The 18,651-nt window shown below is 42.2% G+C and overlaps 1 protein-coding gene across 6 annotated transcripts in view; it reads left to right on the top strand.

Moving 5' to 3' along the window:
* The first annotated feature begins 270 nt into the window (after positions 1-270).
* DNM1L (dynamin 1 like) overlaps positions 271-18,651 on the top strand; it is a 64,093-nt gene continuing 45,712 nt past the window's right edge. For all 6 annotated transcript variants that reach the window (XM_074939688.1, XM_074939696.1, XM_074939706.1 and 3 more), the window contains exon 1: positions 271-518. In XM_074939688.1, the coding sequence (XP_074795789.1) occupies positions 417-518 (102 nt within the window). In that variant the 5' untranslated portion in view covers positions 271-416. The remainder of the gene's footprint in view (positions 519-18,651) is intronic.

The raw sequence follows: 18,651 nt of genomic DNA on the forward strand, positions 1-18,651 counted from the left end.
GGCACTTCCGTAGTACAGAATCTGTTGTTCTACTAGGCACAATAATTAATGACAATTCAGGGCTGTGGTTTGTTTACTCCGTGGTTGGGGGGGGGCAGAGCGGTCGCTGTGGCTTCTGCGGCACCACTTCCCCCTGCTCCAGGGGCGAGGCTTGGCAGCCTGCTCCGCTTCAGCCTGCCGCCGCCTCTGGGAGTCACTAGAGGGCGCTGCGGGGCGCCTGGCACTACAACTCCCGTCGGGCCTTGCGGCTGCCACCGCCCCGAGGAGGGGCGCGCACAGCCTGCTGGGGCTGGGCTGCGCGCGGGGCCGGCGCCCATGGTGGGTAGTGGCCGAGGGGCAGGGAGAACCGTTGGCTGCCGGGTCCATTCATCGCCGCTGCGTCCCCGCCGTGCCCGGCCGGGCGCCCCGCCGCCGCCATGGAGGCGCTGATCCCCGTGATCAACAAGCTGCAGGACGTCTTCAACGCCGTGGGGGCCGACATCATCCAGCTGCCGCAGATCGTGGTGGTGGGGACGCAGGTGAGCGGGGCCGGGGCCGGGGCCGGGAGCGGGAGGGAGGCGCCCGGGGAGCGCGGGGCGGCAGCCGCCCCTTTGTGAAGGGCACCGGGGGACGCGGGCCTGGGAGGGGCGCTGGCTTCGCGCGGGGCCGGGCCCCGCTCCCGCCTGCTGCCCGAGGGCTCTGCGGGGCCCCTCCGGGGCCTGCCAGCCGGCGCGGGGTGGCCCCTAGGGAGACCCGCCGGCGCCCTTCAGCGCGTGTCCCGCACGGCTGCGCCCAGCGCCCGTCAGTGACTGGCTGCGCCTCAGCCCCGGGGGGCGGGGGAGGCTTGTTCCCTCTTGGGCAGGTGGCCTGAGCGAGGGGGAGGCGTGAAGCGACCGGCTCCAAATGCCCCTGTCCCGCTGAAGGTGACTGCGCTGCCCACGCCAGCATCCTGCCGTGTTGGGCCACCAGCAGGCCCCCGTTTTATTCTGGGCTCGACCTTCCTGACGCTGCTTACGCTGGAAAGGGGGTGTAGTAAGAGAGGGCTGGGAAGGTAACTCCTAACACCGCATCTCTGTGACCCTGGCCCTCTGCTCTCATGTCCAGTCATTTAACATCTCTGGCAGTTACTTGGATTGATTTCTGTTAAATGGCAATTTGGTGCAACTGCTTAAAAACCACAAACCTGTGTTGGTTCAAAATAATTGCAGCAAATGACTGGTTTAGTCTAGCCGTGCTGGTAGGTTTTAAAAACCAAATTGATAGCATATTGTTGTTTAAAGGGATGATCTCAACTTAAATGGTTTCAGAGTAGCAGCCGTGTTATTCTGTATCCACTGAATGCATCCAATGAAGTGAGCTGTCGCTCACGAAAGCTTATGCTCAAATAAATTGGTTTGTCTCTAAGGTGTCACTAGTACTCCTTTTCTTTTTTCTTAACTTAAATGTGACCCATAATTTTTTTTAAACCAAGTTATAAATCCGTAAAAAGGTTTTACCTATCAGTCTGAAAATAGTTCTTAGACAAAGGTTCCTGTGCAGAGTTTGAAACCCAAATGTTGAGCACTAGGACACTGAAAGTAAAATGAATTAAAAGTAGTAGAACTGAATTTTTTTCTGTTGTCTACACTTGGAGAAATGCAGAAAGTAAAGCGCATAAGTAATTACCAACTAAATTAGATTTTTAAAATTCTTTCATTTGTAGTAGTGTAAGGCAGTGTTGTTCTTGTAGCTAAAAAAAAGTTTACCACAGCTACTTAAGGTGACCATATGCCTATGACAATAGCAACTCAAATGGAGATGAGGCAGAGCCTATATATTTTGGCTGCACTTCTGCAGGTGGATCTACATGAACAGATTCTTGAGTCCCCATTGACTTCAGTGGAGCTTTCTGCAGGTACATCAGTCTGTCCACATGGATCCAGCTGCACGACTGGTACATCTCCATAGCAAGCAGGATCCCATGGCAGCAAGTCTGAGCCTGTGTCTATAGACTTGGGCTTGAGCTACGGCATTAAAAATAACTGTGTAGACTTTCAGGTTCAGGCTGGATCTCTGGCTTTGAAGCCGCCTCCCCTCCCTAGGCTTCAGAGCCTGAGTTCCAGCCCAAGTCCTAATGTTTACAGCTATTTTTAGTGTCGTATCATGAGCCTGTTGATCTGGGCTCTGAGATTCACTACTGCAACATTCTGTGTAGAAGTACCCTTTGTTAAAAATTTTGGAAGAAAAAATTTGCTTAAATTTTAGGATTGATGGGTCTTTTTTTTGGTAAGTTATACCAAATCCAACGCAATTTCTGGATACTTGAGGATCAGTTATATTTATATATGGGGCAGATGGGAAATAGAATATCAGTAGCTGAGAAAATTATTTATTCAAGAGAGCTCTATACATTTTGAACTTTGAAATACTTGTACTACAAAAGCAGCTGTATTGCTGAAGCACATGATAGGTCTGCTCTCTAAGCCAGTTAGAATGTAGTGTCAAGAGAAGTACAGGAAGCAGCTGTCATTCTATTTTACCATCATTCATCAGATAGAATAATTATACATCAGTCATTTAGTATAATAGACATAAAATACTTGTAATAGAACACTGTCAAGGGTATATTTCCTGCTCTTAGGGAAAAAGTCTATTTTGCATTTACAGTTAAGTGCCTTACTATTTTTGTAGCAGAAAGGACACCATTATCCTCTGAAAACATTTAATCTCTTCCACTGATATGCTTATTCTTAATGTAAAAGAATTGTAAAACAATAGTTACAGTATTTTTCAGGGTAATTCACTTCCCAAAACGGGTGTAATTGTGGCATTCTTCCATCTGACCCTATGTTTGAAACTTTCCTTGCCTAACTTTGTGTATTTTATTGACATGGCAGTTTAGGGGCAAGAATCTCAAAGGATTAACAACTTTTCCTAGTTTACCATTCATAAATGCGTAGAGCAAATAATGGTCTTAATGTCCTTCTGTACAATGCATGTAATTTGAATAGTCCACTCTTATAAATATTCTGCTTTTATATTCGTAACAGCTCTGTAGTCAATTTCATAATGATCCTACTTACCTTGTAGATAGGGGTCTCATGACACTGTATTAAAGGCCTTTGTAAAGTCTGAATAAATTGTATCCTTCCTAATATTTTAACAGTAAAAATAATCATATTTGTTAGCTCTGATTGCTGTGATGTGAATCTGTGTTGTCTGCCCTCAGTGAAATTATAGCCTTTTGGGTGTGTTCTTGTTTTGTTCCTTTATTAAGGTTGGTTTATGGTTCTACAGATTTCTGGACACTCCTTAAATTTCTTCTTAAATTGTTACATTAGCTTTATTACCTTATTTTAAGTAAATTTTGAAATGAACCTCCTTCAGATTCTCTGTGTAGGCCAGTTACTTCAGAATTTTGTGGTTAAATGCCATGTGGCCCTGGAATTCTTCTAAGATGTCTAATTTCCTATTAGTTTGCTGGCAGATGAAGACTTTCTTTAATATTTTGCCTTTCTTCCTTTTGACTTTTCAAATCTGTTTCTGTATTCTTCACCTGCCTCATTCGTTGTGGAAAACGGACACTGTCAAATGAAAGAGAATTTCTCTATCTACTGTCAGTGAATTGTTCTCATTCTTTCCTTGTGTCTGTTTCTCTCCTTAAATTGCCTTTTTTTTTTATATACATTCTATGTGGACAGGAATATTGTTTTAATCTTCTGTAATTTTAATTTCACACACATCACTTTTGTTCTTCTATATTATAATGGTTCCACTCTTTCTTTGTATATAATATTTCATGCCTTGCTTATGCCTTCTTATCCATGATATATTTTGTGTTTTTCTGCATGCTGTGTGGATTCTATTTATTTCTACAATATTTTTAGCTAGAAATTGCCCATATCCCGTGGGCATGCATTTAATTTATCTTTGAACTCTTTCTATTTCCCCAGTGTGCTCCTTTCTTCCATTGCTTTGTGATTCAACATTTCCTGCATTCCTTGAAAATATGCTCTGCTGAACTTCAGTGTCCTATTTTTTCCCTTTGTAAACACATTTTAGTCCTAATTATAAAATATTTCCTAACTGGGCTTTGGGCACTATTATTCAGATGCCTCTGCCTCTCTAGTCATGTTCTGTGTTACTCCAAACAGTGTGAGAATTGTTCATTTTCCAGTTTTCTCTAGGTATTGCCCAGAGCAGCAATTCTGTGTCATAGTATAGATATTTTGCTAGCATTCTTGCCAGCCTTGGCAAAAGGAGTTGAGAGTTGTTACTAGTGGTTTCTGCCCTTTGAACCCTTCCCATTACACTAATCTTGTGTCACTAATTCTGGTTATTCTGTCATTCCTAGCGGTGAGTATGTGGTTCTATTTCTCCTTTGGTTTTATATGTTAGCTTTCTGCATTATCAAATTTTATGAAAAGGCACAAGCTGGAAATACTGTATAAGCAACACACGCAATACAATAGTGCAATAGCATCCAACCACTCTGATGTCTTCATCTTATATCTGTACTTTGCTCTGTGGTTAAGACTTGTTACTTATAAAACTTTATGATATGGCCTCAACCTAATAGCACAAAACACTACAGTAAAAAGAAAGAAGGCGTAATATTGATTGTTCCCAAAACAATGAGTCTATTTGAATGTATATACATACAAAATACATGTGTGATAGTTATTGCTGTGGTTAATTGCCTACACTACAAAATCAGGTCTGGGTTCAAGAAGCGGTCAAACATGTGGCTCATTATACGCAATGAGAATATTATCATATTTGGCCATCTCAGTAGGGCATTAATCCAAATGGCTATGAATGAGGTAGCTTTACTCTTCCAGGTTATTGTTTGCCTTCTACAGGGGGTTCCTAGAAATCATTGCCTCTCCCATTGATTTAAATAATGACTAGCTTAGTAGTAAACACCATTATACCATTACAGAAATGCATTATGGGCAACCTATGCTATGTGTAAAATTGTGACCTTACCTGTGCATCCCAGGCATGGCTTTGGGATGGTATTTTAGGTGAGGTATTGTAATACTTAGCTGCACATGTGCTCATTAGTAGCACTTCTGAAATTGCCTCTCAGACTTATGTTTGTCTTCTGACTTATTAACTATTGTTTTGTTGCTGTTTTGGGGTTTCCTATTGGAAAGTGCCTAAATGTACTTCCCACTATTTAACATACAGCCTTCCTGCATGGATCTTTCAAAGAGAACGGCTGTTTTATTCTATTAATGGCTGTGAGTGTCACACAGATTTGGGATTGCCTTAAATTTATTTTACTTTCTATTGATTTTCTAATCTTGCTGAGTGGATGTGGTGTGCTTAGTACCCCAATGGTAGAACCATTCTGAATGTCATAATGTGGTATGTCAGGTTCTGCATAACAGCTATCCTGCACATCCACTGTATTCTGTTAGATAAAGTTAAGATTATAATTCTCACAGCAAGATACTGTTGGGGGGAAAAAATGTTTGTGAAGCCAGGTGTATGCTGTCAACCACTGGGATTCAGGGGCAAGTGTACCAGATGTTATATCGGGATATCCTCCTGGAGAGTTGGTACTTGTGCTAGCCATGGTTTAGTTTGTTAAATTTGAGTTCTCCTGCTTAGCTGCTAAGGCCTTGTCTCGACTGGGGATTTATCCCAATTTCAGCTCTCAATTATAAAACAACGTTGTGCTTGCACTGTGTTGGTGTAAACCCCTGCTTTAGATAGGTCAAGCTGCAATTTGTCATTTACCCAGGTTTCAAGCAGGGGTATGCTCCACTTGGGAAAGCTCTGGTTTTCGTGTCTGTAGAAGAGGTTTGCACCTGTGCATCTTCACCAGTGGCTGGCCACAGATGGGATAGAACTGCAAATGCATAATGCAGACAACAACTGGCAAGGAGTGTGCGTTTGTCTCCCCAACTCCTTCCAGACCCGTTAGTTTTTATCTGCTGTTCACTGTGTCTGGTTTTATGTGTAGTTGTCTTTCTTCCTCTCAAGTGTCTCCTCCCTATGGTTCATACCCTGGCTGTTCTGGTGCCTGCTTTGAACAGGAGCAGTGATGTGAAATTGACATTAATTAGCTGTTTATTTTACACTTTCAAGACACTGTGTAATCTACTTCTGATGTAGGTTGGACTGAGGAGTACTTGATGGTATGCTGTTCTTGTGCCTCTCTGGCCCTATCATTAGTTTCTGCAGAATTTTTTTAGGGCCTTTAGGTTTGTGAAGAAAACCTTCAGAATGTGATCAATGCCTCACTGTCTCTCACTGAGTCTGCAGATGGATGAATGAAAGGATAGTTGTAACAGAAGCATGAACTGTGTCCCCTTCATCTAAAGCAGTGCTACTCAAAGTGGTGGTCCGCGGACTAGTGCCAGTCTGCGAGCCATCGGCTGCCAGTCTGCACGCACATTGGAAAAAAAAATTGCCGGTCCCCCACATCAGATAGCTTGAGAAGCACTGAACTAAAGGATTTTAATATTGAAGCCGATGACAGTGTTAACTATTTTACTGCTGATCAGTTTAGTGGATACATCTAGCTAGTTAGTGTGTGTGGGTAGAGCTGAGTATAGATAGACTTGGAAGGATTAGATTTTGATTGGTAAAAGCAAACATCAATTTTCCCACGAATGAATGAAAAGATATTTCCATTGATGATGATAAAAATCTGTGGATAGGCAAGAGAGAAAAATGGTGTTGAGAAGTTTAGAATTGGCTTTAAGGCAGGGTGGATAAAAATCAATGATTTAAAAAAAATCAGATTTTTTTTTATTTAAATCTGATTTTTTTTGATAAAATGCTTTTTGAGGAAAAACCCTATCTAAAGATACGTTATAGCTCAAAGATATCTCATCATGGAATAGGGATTATAAATTCTAATTCTATAGTATGAGACCATATATTCATGTAATGTTTAAGAAAAGTTTTGTAAATGACTTCCAATAGTTCATGGATTAGGGACCCAATCTTATGGGGCTCCACAGGCTTCTGTATAGATTATTTAGATTAATCTTTCTATCTACACAATGGGATTCAGTGCTCAGTCTAGAACAGGGATCGGCAACTTTTCAGAAGTGGTGTGCTGAGTTTTCATTTATTCACTCCAATTTAAGGTTTCGTGTACCAGTAATACATTTTAAAGTTTTTAGAAGGTCTCTTTCTAGAAGTCTATAATATATAACTAAACTATTGTATGTAAAGTAAATAAGGTTTTTAAAATGTTTAAGAAGCTTCATTTAAAATTAAATTAAAATGCAGAGCCCCCCGGTGGCCAGGATCTGGGCAGTGTGAGTGCCACTGCAAATCAGCTCGCATGCTGCCTTTGGCATGAGTGCCATAGGTTGCCTACCCCTGGTCTAAAAGATGCCATCAGAGATGCTTAGTTTTGCAGTTCTCAAACTGGATTTGTCTCTCCAGAAATAACATGCTTGTTAACAGCAAAAATGTTTTAAATAAATAAATATAGAGGTGAGAAATAACAGACCTCAACCCTATTATCCCTCTGCAAATTTTGTGTACACAGATTCAATCCCTTACCTCTTTCTAAAAGTGCAAAGTTTCAAAAAGTTCAGTGAATAGAAGATTGTTGGGGGTGGAATAGATCTGGACAAGGAGTAGAAGTCTGGAGATAAATGTGGGAAGGGAGGGACAGGCAAGAGAAACAAAAGTGAAACTGAGCAGTATATTCCAAAAGTCTTGTCTTTCTGAGTGTAGCCTTCATTGATTTGAGATCTACCATACCATTCTCTCACTAGAAGGGAAGACCTATAATGGCAGCAGGCCGTAAAAGAGACCCAGTTTGGGAATAAGAACCATTCAAGAAATATATGTTTGCTGATGATGTTTTAAAGAAAGTCACACCAGTGAACTGGTAGAAGTCACTTAAGCACTTGGATTCAGAGACTTGAAGTGATGATCTCGCTTTTAATAGCAGTAGCTGCTTCTGCCGGTGTAGAAAGAATATTTTCTTCCTTTGGACTACTTCATTCCAAATTGAGAAATTGTTTGGGTCCTGAAAAAGCAGAAAAGCGTGTTTTTCTTTTCCAGATTATGAACAAACAGGAAAATGAAGGTGAAGACAACTGAGTTAGCTGCAGAAGCCAATATTTTAAGTTTCTCATATTGACCTGGCTGACAGTCGATTGATTTTTTCTTAAATATTTCATTTAACTATTTGAGTTAAAAACAATTTTAACAAAAACCTGATTAAAAGAAAACTTGTATGTGTAACTAAATTCAAAAATTCATATGCTTGTTTTGTTAAAATATGTTTGCTGTTGAAGAAAAAAATCCAGAATACATAACGTTGTTTTTAGTTAAATAAAACAATTTAAATGTCTGTCTGGTGATGTTCTCCTCCTAATACAGCCTGGCAAGAAAATCCTCCAAATATTAATCATTAACCTGTTGAATTGGAGATAGTTCACCTCCCAATGACTTCATAAATATCTGCTTCAGTTACCTTTGGCCAGTGAAGTAACCAAACAATCATTCATTTTCTGATATAGCTGCAAAACTAATCAGAAAAGTTTTCAAAATAAATCACTTAAAAATGTATAGTGTGTACCTTTTAAAAATAAAACCTACATTTATCTCTGAGTTGAAAAGGATATGTATTAAGGTTATAACAATCAACAAGAATGCACTTTTATGTAGAAATCCATGATTAAATTGAGTCTTCCTGACTAGTGATTTAAATCAAATCCACCCTGCTTTAGGGACATTTACTTTTACTCCTGAGGGCATTCTGCGCCAAAAAAATAAAAATTCTGTACACAGTATTTTAAAATTCTGCAAATTTTATTTGTCAAATAAATGTGGAGGCTCCAGCATGGCATTGGGGAGCACAGGCCATTGGCTGCACAGAGGTGGGAGATCACTGTGCATCTCTCCCCCCAGGGGACACGGACTCAGTGGTGAGTCTGCACCCAACCCTGACATAGCATAAGGACCGGGCCTGCCCCAGAAACAACCCAGGTCTCTGCCTCTCTGGGTCAGGTGCACCAGGTGTGGGCAGGCAGGCTGAGCAAGGCAGGATCCAAGTGTGGGGGGGATCCAGGTGTGGATTGAGAGGGTTCTGTTTAGGGCAATCTGGGTGCGGGTGGCTCATTGGGGAATCCAGGTGCGGAGGGGATTGGATGCACAGGAGCTTGTTGAGGGGGAGGAAGGTTCTGGGTGCAATGGCAATGGGACTTCAGGGGGGTCCAGGTAAAGGTGGTTGGAGCTCAGCTCGGGGGAGGGTGTCTGGGTGTTGGGGAGATAGAATTTTGCAAGGGGGTCTGGGTGTGGGGGGTCAGTGTGGGGTCCAGATGCTGGGGGGGTGGGGATACAGGTGCAGCTGGTTGGGGCTCGTTGGGGTGGTCCAGGTTCAGGGGGAGTGGGACTTGGCAGGAGGGTCTAGGTATGAGGGGGTCTGGGTACATGGGGGTTGGGCAGATGGGGGAGCAGCTTCCTGTACAGGGATCCCTCACCCTACAGTTGAGAAATGATGGGTTCAGGGAGCAGGAAGCGGAGGTGGAGGGGGGTTGCAGAGCTTCCTGCAGCTGTGGGGGAAATCTGGAGGTGGGTCTGACCTGGCCCCAGATGCTGTGCAGGGGAAGAGGAAGTCCCATCCTGCCCAGCCAAGACTAGCAGCCGAGCCTGACGCAGGGTAGGAGCCACCAGCCGGGTCTTCCCCAGTCCTGCCTCGTGCCCCAGTGATTTACCTCTGCTGGCTGCCCTGGGCACCCAAAACATACTACTGGGGAGGGTTGCATGACCACTCTTGTGGCTTCCCTTTGTTTCCCTGTCAGAAAGTCATTTTTCTTCAGGGAAGCAAAGAAAACTGCAGGGGATGTAAATTCTGTGTATACGCAGTAGCACAGAATTCCTCCACGCATATACTTTGTATATGTTGACATAGATGTGGACAATTTGTGTTTTAACAGTTATGAAGAGTTAACTTTTTGAACTGCAACATGTCATTATATAATTCTGCCCCCCAATTTCCTGCAACTTATGAAAATTTAAATTGATAAAAATAAAAGCTTAAAACCCATAATTTTGTACAACTGTGAAAGTTTAAAATCAATAAAGTAAAATACTTAAACATTGATATTTTCTGTTGAAATTATTTAAAAAAAAAAAAAAAATTCTGCCAAGCCTAAGTTTAAAGTGCTGCCATTTTTTCATAAGAACATAAGAATGGCCATACTGGATCAGACCAAAGGTCCATCTAGCCCAGTATCCTGTCTTCTGACTGTGCCAATGCCAGGTGCTCCAGAGGGAATGAACAGAACAGGTAATCATCAAGTGATCCATTCCCTGTCACCCATTCTCAGCTTCTGGCAAACAGAAGCTAGGGACACCATCCCTGCCCATCCTGGCTAATAGCCATTGATGGACCTATCCTCCATGAATTTATCTAGTTCTTTTTTGAACCCTGTTATAGTCTTGGCCTTCACAACATCCTCTGGCAAAGAGTTCCACAGGTTGACTATGCGTTGTGTGAAGAAATATTTCCTTTTGTATGTTTTAAAGGTAAAAGCATTTTTTTTGTAGTTTTTCAAAACTGGAATTGTCATCTGTGAAGCTAACAAACCGAAAAGGATTATCACAATGGACTGCTCCACTAAGGATCTTCATGCTGTACCAAAAGCATTGTTAAGATTTCCAACTGCACTAAGAGGCTGTGAAATTTACCTGTCTTGAATGCCTTGCATCAGTTGTGCAAAACTTTTGATTCAAGGTGAGTATCAGAGATACAATACTTGTAACTAACTGGCATCATACCTGGCAGATAGAGGCTAGGGATGCCATCCCTTCCCATCCTGGCTAATGTTAGCCGATGGCCAGGGATGTTTGGTGAGGTGCCAGCTATGCCCGTTTATACCATCCGTGACTTTAACCGCTAGGACGCACTGTCCCTTCGCGGCGGGCAGCCCGGGCTAGGCTGACGGATGCCCCAAGGTCCTAACCACCCGTGACTTTAACTGCTAGAGCTCAGAGCTCCTTCGCAGCGGGCAGTCAACACTGACTGACAGGTGCCCCAATGGCAGCACTCAGAGCCTCTCCACACCCGTGACTTTAACTGCTAGAGCTCAGAGCTCCTTCGCAGCGGGCAGTCAGGATTGACTGACAGGTGCCCCAAGAGTTTGCCCCGTGGAGGCGGCACAACTCAACGCTAGGCTCTTAGTACTCTCACCTAATGGCCAGGCTTTATAGCCAAAATGGCTGAGGTTCTTTAATTGTGTTGGCTGCTTCACAGTAAACCAGAGAAACAAGTCAGGCTTATGCACAAATGGTTACCAAAATTTATTAAACTAGATTCTAATCATGTGGTTACAAAATTGCTAGTGCCTACTTATTTAAATGTAGAGATGTTACACACACAAACAAGTTACAAAACTGAAGCTACAATCCCAAAGAAAGAAAACAAAGTATAGAGCTCTATTTCAAAATATGTGTACACTAAAGATAGGAGATCAGGTGTGGGTGCTTCTTACCCTCCTTGCATCTCTCGATTCCAGCGGTGCCAAGCCAGGATCGGTCACTCAATTCCGCGGAAAGACGAATAAGGGACAAGGCTTAGGGACCCTCTTAGCTGCAGAAGCCTTGGGAGGCTGTCACTTATCTGACCAGCAGATAGATAGTGAAAAGCACTCAAAAATCATGGTGCTGTAGGTCCCCTACTTATACCTCTGTACTCCTTTATTCTCTTTCTCCTTTCTATGCCAAATTGGGGCTGGTCTGTCGGGATGACGCCAGCTCTCGCAAGAGTAGTTCACACTTGCAAGGGAGAGAAACAATAAGTGTCGACTACCGGACATTCCTTTTATTAGGGTAAATATTTTCCCACCTAGGATGTTGGTGTGTGTGCATCATGCTGTTTTAGTAGGGGCTAAGAGCCATGTCTGTCACAGCGCCTCTGCCTGCTGTGAGCCCAATTGTTGTATATGTTCCCAGTGGCACATTGTAGCAGCACACCTGTGCTTCTCTCAGCTTCAAAGGCTGTGCTGGAATTCATGTTAAGTGCCCTGTGGTTTTTGGCTCCCGTGTGTTTCCAGCAATGCTGGTCTGAGGGGGGGCGGCGGCTGTCTGTCTGGCTACAGCTAATAGCCATTGATGGACCTATCCTACAGGAATTTATCTAGTTCTTTTTTTGAACCTTGTTGTAGTCTTGGCGTTCATAACATCCTCTTGCAAGGAGTTCCACAGGTTGGCTGCTTTGTGTGAAGAAATACTTCCTTTTGTTTGATTTAAACGTGCTGCCTATTAATTTCATTTGGTGACCCCTAGTTCTTGGGTTATGAAAAGGAGTAAGTAACACTTCGTTATTTACTTTCTCCACATCAGTCATGATTTTATAGACCTCTATCATATCCCTCCTTGGTCGTCTCTTTTCCAAGCTGAAAAGTCCCAGTCTTATTAATCTCTCCTCAGATGGAAGGTATTCCATACCCCTAATTATTTTTTGCCCTTTTCTGAACCTTTTCCAATTCCAATATATCTTTTTTTGACTACATCTGTTCGCAGTATTCAATGTGTGGGCGTACCATGGATTTATATGGAGGCAATATATTTTCTGTCTTCTTATCTATATCTTTCTTAACAATTCTCAACATTCTGTTCGCTTTTTGAACTTCCACAGCAAATTGAGTGGATGTTTTCAGAGACCTATCCACAATGACTCCAAGATCTTTCTTGAGTGGTAACAGCTAATTTAGACCCCATCATCCTATGTACAGTTGGGATTATGTTTTCCAATGTGCATTACTTTGAATTTATTAACATTGAATTTCATCTGCCATTTTGTTGTCCAGTCACCCTTTGCAGTCTGCTTGGGGCTTAACTATATTGAGTAGTTTCTGCAAATTTTGTCACCTCACTGTTTACCCCTTTTTCCAGATAATTTATGAATATGTTGAATAGGACTGGGCCCACTGCAGACCCCTGGGGGACACCCTATTTACCTCTCTTCATTCTGAAAACTAACTATTCCTACCCTTTGTTTCCTATCTTTTAACCAGTTATCAATCCATGAGAGGACCTTCCCTCTTTTCCACTGACTCCTGCTTGCTGCCAGGGCTCTGTTCACCTTCTGAGTGGCAGAGTGCCTTTTCCAAATACTTGATAAGGTTTTTTTGGTTAATCTGTTTTACCCTGGTGCCTTAATCCTGCCCACACGTAAAAAAAATTGTTTCCAAAAGAGCTGAGGGGGGAAAAAAATCAATTTGACAACCACAAACATACTCTCTAAATCTAGAGAAATCTCTAATGTATCTTAGAAGCTGTTGGAGAAGATTCCTACACATGATGATCACAAGGCACAGGCTTAATGTTGTCAAATGTCTGAATAATAAATCTCTAGCAATGAGTTTTCTTGTTTGGAATTTAGAATCAGTTTGAGACTACAGTAGAATCTCAGAGTTACAAGCATCTTGGGAATGGAGGTTGTTCATAACTCTGAAATGTTCGTAACACTGAACAAAACGTTATGGTTATTTCAAAAGTTTACAACTGAACTGTGAATTTAATATAGCTTTGAAACTTTGTTATGTAGAAGAAAAATGCTGCTTTCCCTTTATTTTTTTTAATAGTTTACGTCTAACAGAGTACTCTACTGTATTTGTTTTGTTTTGGTCTCTGCTACTGCCTGATTGTGTGTTTCCAGTTCCAAATGAGGTGTATGATTGACTGGTCAGTTCACAACTCTGGTGTTTGTAACTCTGAGGTTCTTCTTTAGCTATTTTTAAGATACAAGATGGCTTGGTTTTTTTGCTATATTGCAAAGTGGAATTTTATTGTTTTAAAAAGGTTGAGCACAAATATTGTAATATGTTTATACAGTACTACTTATGAGTATGGAAAGGCCTTCCACTGGAACTTGTTTGAATGGTCAATATCCAACTTCACTGTTTCATGACACGACTTGGAAGAATTGCAGTCAGCTGTAGTACTGAGTTGAAACTCCAGCAAAGCAGAAGAGTATACTGGCTCAATTTGTTGTTATAGAATGTATTTATTGATGAAGGATTTGCAGTTGATACCTTTTTGCTGTATCTCACCTTTCTGCCAAAAATCAGAGGGCTGTGTGTGCATATGCACAGGGGATATAGATATGGGCTACCCCTTCTGAAGCCTGCTTGGAGTGCAGTTCTACTCTAAAAAGGAACTATATGAAAACTCATGAGTCCAGCTTCCTATGTTTTTAAGAGTCCACTCTGCTGCCTTTATTAAATATGCTTTACTCTTGTTAGCCCTGTAGAGTCAATGCAACTTAGGCTTGTCTACACAGCAAAATTGACTGGAATAGCTATTGTGTACTTAGCTATTCTGCAATACCTATTCCATAATAGTTTCCCATGTGCATACTTTATTCCAGAAATATTAATGCACTTCCAAAGTGAAGTAATTATTCTGGAATAACATCCATGTGGGGAGCTGTTCCAGAATAGCTATTGTGTAGCTACTTACTCTACAGTAGCTACCCCAGTCAATTTCCCTATGTAGACAAGTCCTTAGAAAAAGTGAACTAGATTCTATTGCTCCCTATGCATCAGCTATGGAATTGCTTACTAAATTCCGGAATATGGGGCCAAATAGTTACAACTGTGTAAACTGCTGAAAGATGATGGGTTTTACACAGGTGTTACAGAGAGCATAATCTGGCCAGCTGAACTTTTACTACTGTATTTGTGATTGTATGTAAGAAGGAAAGAATGCAGCTTTGCAAATCCCACATGGAATCTCAAAGCAGGGCTGGTAGTTAGTTTTAAGAAAATGTTGAGGAGATGATTCTGTCCTATAGTGAAAGCTTTTGGTATTTCCGAGTTCTCATTGCAGTTATCTCATATTGTAGGGAAAACTCTGATATTGACATCACTGCTTTGCTAAGTCAGGGCTATAATGCCTCTGCTTTGCTCTGTGGTCCTACTTTAAGCCTAAGTTATCTCATGCATCAATTCTGTACCTTTTCCCACTACTGCAGTTGTGTGTAACTCTGCAAAAGACGATGCATTTACAAATTATCCTTATTGAGGATTTGAAATTCCTCAATTGTTGCATTTGACAACTTATCCCTTACTGGAAACACTTTTTAAAATGAGAAACTTTATCTTGGAAGCTACAAAAGGACCTAATGATAAATTTAAAGAGCAACGATCAATTTAAACTGTTGTTTGACAATATCTACAGCTAGTACAAGTTCATTAGTGTTAATGTCTGAAGTGAAATTAGGTGAGGGTGCAGTTCTTGTCTGAAAATGACTGTAAACTGATATTGTAGGGTTTGTTTTTTATGTATCATTAGTTATTGATTGAGAATGTTTTGGTCCGAGAAAAAAGATGTCTTTCTCAGTCCTGCAAACTCATAATGGAATCTGAGTAAACCTGAGTTTATTCCTTCTTATGTAGTCTCACTCATATTAAGATTCTGCAGAAGAAATTCTTCTGAACCACTGCAACCCATCTGTATTGTACAAGTGTGATTTAGGAAAGAATTTGGCCCTATTTGGAACTTATGGTATGGGTACATCTACACAGCAATTGGGAGATGTGATTCCCAGCTCGGATAGACGTATGTGCACTAGCGCTGCTTGAGCTAATGCATAAAAATAGCAGTATGGCCATAGTGGTGTTGTCAGTTGTTGGCTGCATGTATTCTCTCTGTGTGCTGCAATGGGTCTGGCCAGATGGCCCATACAACAGACTTCGATGGAATTGTCCAAGAAGACTACAAACTTGGTTCAGTGGCAAAGGCGCTCCACCAGATTTATTGTTAAGGAAGGACCGTCCTAATGCCCTGGCTCAATGGTTACAGGTACAATAATTAAGGCTACATTTTTTCACGGATATTTTTAGTAAAAGTCATGGACAGGTCATGGGCAATAATGAAAAAATCACGGACGCCCATGACCTGTCCTTGACTTTTACTAAAAATACCTCTCACAAAATGGGTAGCCTGGGCAAGGGTGGTGGGGGCTGGGAGCTCCAGGGTCCCCCTCTGCTGGAGGCTCCAAGTTGTGGGGGACCCCCTGCCACCCACAGCATCCGGAAGCTCTGGGGGTCCCTCTTGCCGCCAGGTCCCCTCTGCTGTCTGCTGTAGATGGGCAGGGAGCAGTGGGGTCCCCTGCCTCCCGTGGTGGCCAGGAGCAGTGGCAGCGTGGAGCTGTGGGGGTCCCCCCTGCCACTCTGCAGGTGGCAGGGGATCCTGCAGCTGGCGCTGGCTGAAGTCTTGGGGGTCTTTGGAAGTCACGGAGTCCATGACTAAATCGCAGCCCTAACAATAATACATGTATGTTTGTTACAATGAACCAGCCCAGTAAGGGCTGTGACTTTCCGCTCCGCCCTCAGCCAAAGACACCTCCTCTGTGACTACTCTTTTATACATTGATACAAACAAGTTACATATTGCCCCTCTGATGTGGTTAGTTACCACCCTTTACATTGTACATGTTGGTTCAATCAAAACATCTTTATCCATCACCTTGTAATCTTTAGGAGGGGTCAGTGTGTCCCCATATCATCTTCGGGGAGTGTATTTACACCATAACTTTGTATCGGGGTGTTCTGGCATGATCTTCTGGAATATGTTTTTGCAAGTGTCCAGCGCCTAGCACTTTTTAGGAGTGTTTTTGCAACACCAGCCGTGTTCTTGCCAAGTTCATGTTCCGGACAGTGAACCTGCAAGCAGGCATGTTTTGTTACAGAGCTCAACTTTTGCTCATAGCCTGACTCTTGCTAACTTTGCATTATATAAGCAGGGCCTTAGGCTTTAAAGGAGGTCTTATGTCTCTGGGCTCTCTTTTTCTACTACAAATGCTATGGGTGGCAGTTTGGGCTAGCAGCCTGAGTATAGGCCCTTCTGACCCCCAGCTACATACTTGGCGGCTTTTGTGAGCTGTCATCCATGCCAGCTTAGCCACACTGCTACTTGTAGGCACTAATGTGAGCAGAACTTGTGTGTGTGTGTGTATATAGGTGTACCCTCAGAGTTAATGTAAATTATCTATGCTCAAGCTAACTCCTCTTGAGTTAACCTGGTTTGAGTGAGAGCATCCATCCTGCAAAATAACACTGGAGCTACACAGAGTGCGGGATGTGAGCTGCTGATGAGTTCTGCTAACTCCAGCTGTGTTCTCTTATCTCCTGGTCAGCCAGCCAACTTGAGGTAAAAACATCATCAGACTCAAGTTACGGATTTTTGTGTGTGGATAGACTTAAGCCAAGAGCTGCCTGTAACTCAATTTAGCAGTGAAGACATCAGTTGTGGATGGACGAAGAGAAATAGAATCAAGCCCCATTTTCTAACTGTTGGCTCTGTAGAGTTGCTTGGGTAGAAAGTAGTTAAAATGTACAAATCAGAAGATATGTCCAAAATTCACAGAGGGAACAGATCTGTGGAATGAGTGCCATATTTATGTAGTTATTTTTCAGAGTGGTTCCACATTCCAATTCAGATTATTTAGGTGTGATTATTTTGGACTTTTTTTCATCATAATGTAACTCCAACTGTGGTTTGCAAATCTGACAACAACAGCATAACTTTTAGTGTGGTTTTTAAGTCTTTCTCAATTTTTGGTAAAATAGCTCTCTCCCAGAGCATGAAGCTCTTATTTTTTAATTTTTTTTTTTTTTAATTAAAGTTTAGGCTGTTGAAATTCTCAGTAACGATTGAAGGTTTTGGCCCTGTATACTTGAGAAGGAGATAAATTCTAAGGTAGAAGTTGTATTCATAAATATTCTCTTTAATGTTCTCTTGCTGTCTGTTTTCTTTAGTGGGGCAGGTAGTGATTTGGTTGTCTTGTCCCATCACATCAATAAAAATCTGTTACTACTTTGCACTTTATAATTTAACGCCTTAGCAAGTCACTTTTTAATCCTATTCTCTTATCCTCCTTTCACTGTGTCCATCTCTCACTGTGGCACCTTAATCTGCTTTTGTAAACAATGATATGGTTAGGTTCATGACCTCCATATCAGTTCTTGACTTTAAACTATTGTTAAAGAAACAGCTTTCTATGCTGAAGATAATGAAGGGTAGCAGCAGTTTATTTTGGGAATAAGACAGTTGTTACCAAATTTTATTTACTATTTTGATTTAAATAGTACCCCCGTGACAGTGTACAAACCCTGCACTGGAAAGGAAGGGGGTAAGCAGCTACTTTGGACCAAGGCAGCCCTGCCCCGCCTCACCTGCAAAGCATGCATGGGCTGGAGGAGGAACTTAAAAGGGGAGCAGATCAGCTCAGTAGCTGGCTGGTGGCGGTGGAGAATTGACCTACATGCTGATCTCTTGGGAAGGAGCACTGCAGGAGCTGCTACTGGCTGTACCACCTTTGCCAAACCCACGGAGAAGGGACTTGCAGCTCTCAGAAGATCTGAGACTTTTTGATTTCAGTTATTTCATATTTTTACTTTATCCATTGGGAAAAGAGGGATTTGGTAGGAAGTGATCCAGGGAGGCGAGACAGCAGTCTAGCACTTTGAGAAGCAGGACTTAGCTTCTTACTACTGGGCCCTGGATTGGAACCCAGTGGAGAGGCTTCCGTAGAGCTAGTGTGTAGCAGGTAGACTTGTCAGTATGCTCAATGATTATTAAATAACTACCATGATGGTGGGTGATAATTTGGGGACTCAATAATTCACTGATTGCCAAAGACCTTTTTAGCTCCCTGTCCTCTATTCTTATCTCCTCAACTGCAAACTACAGAGAAAT

Source organism: Natator depressus, chromosome 1 (genome assembly GCF_965152275.1).
Source record: "Natator depressus isolate rNatDep1 chromosome 1, rNatDep2.hap1, whole genome shotgun sequence".
Classification (NCBI taxonomy): Eukaryota; Metazoa; Chordata; order Testudines; family Cheloniidae; genus Natator; species Natator depressus.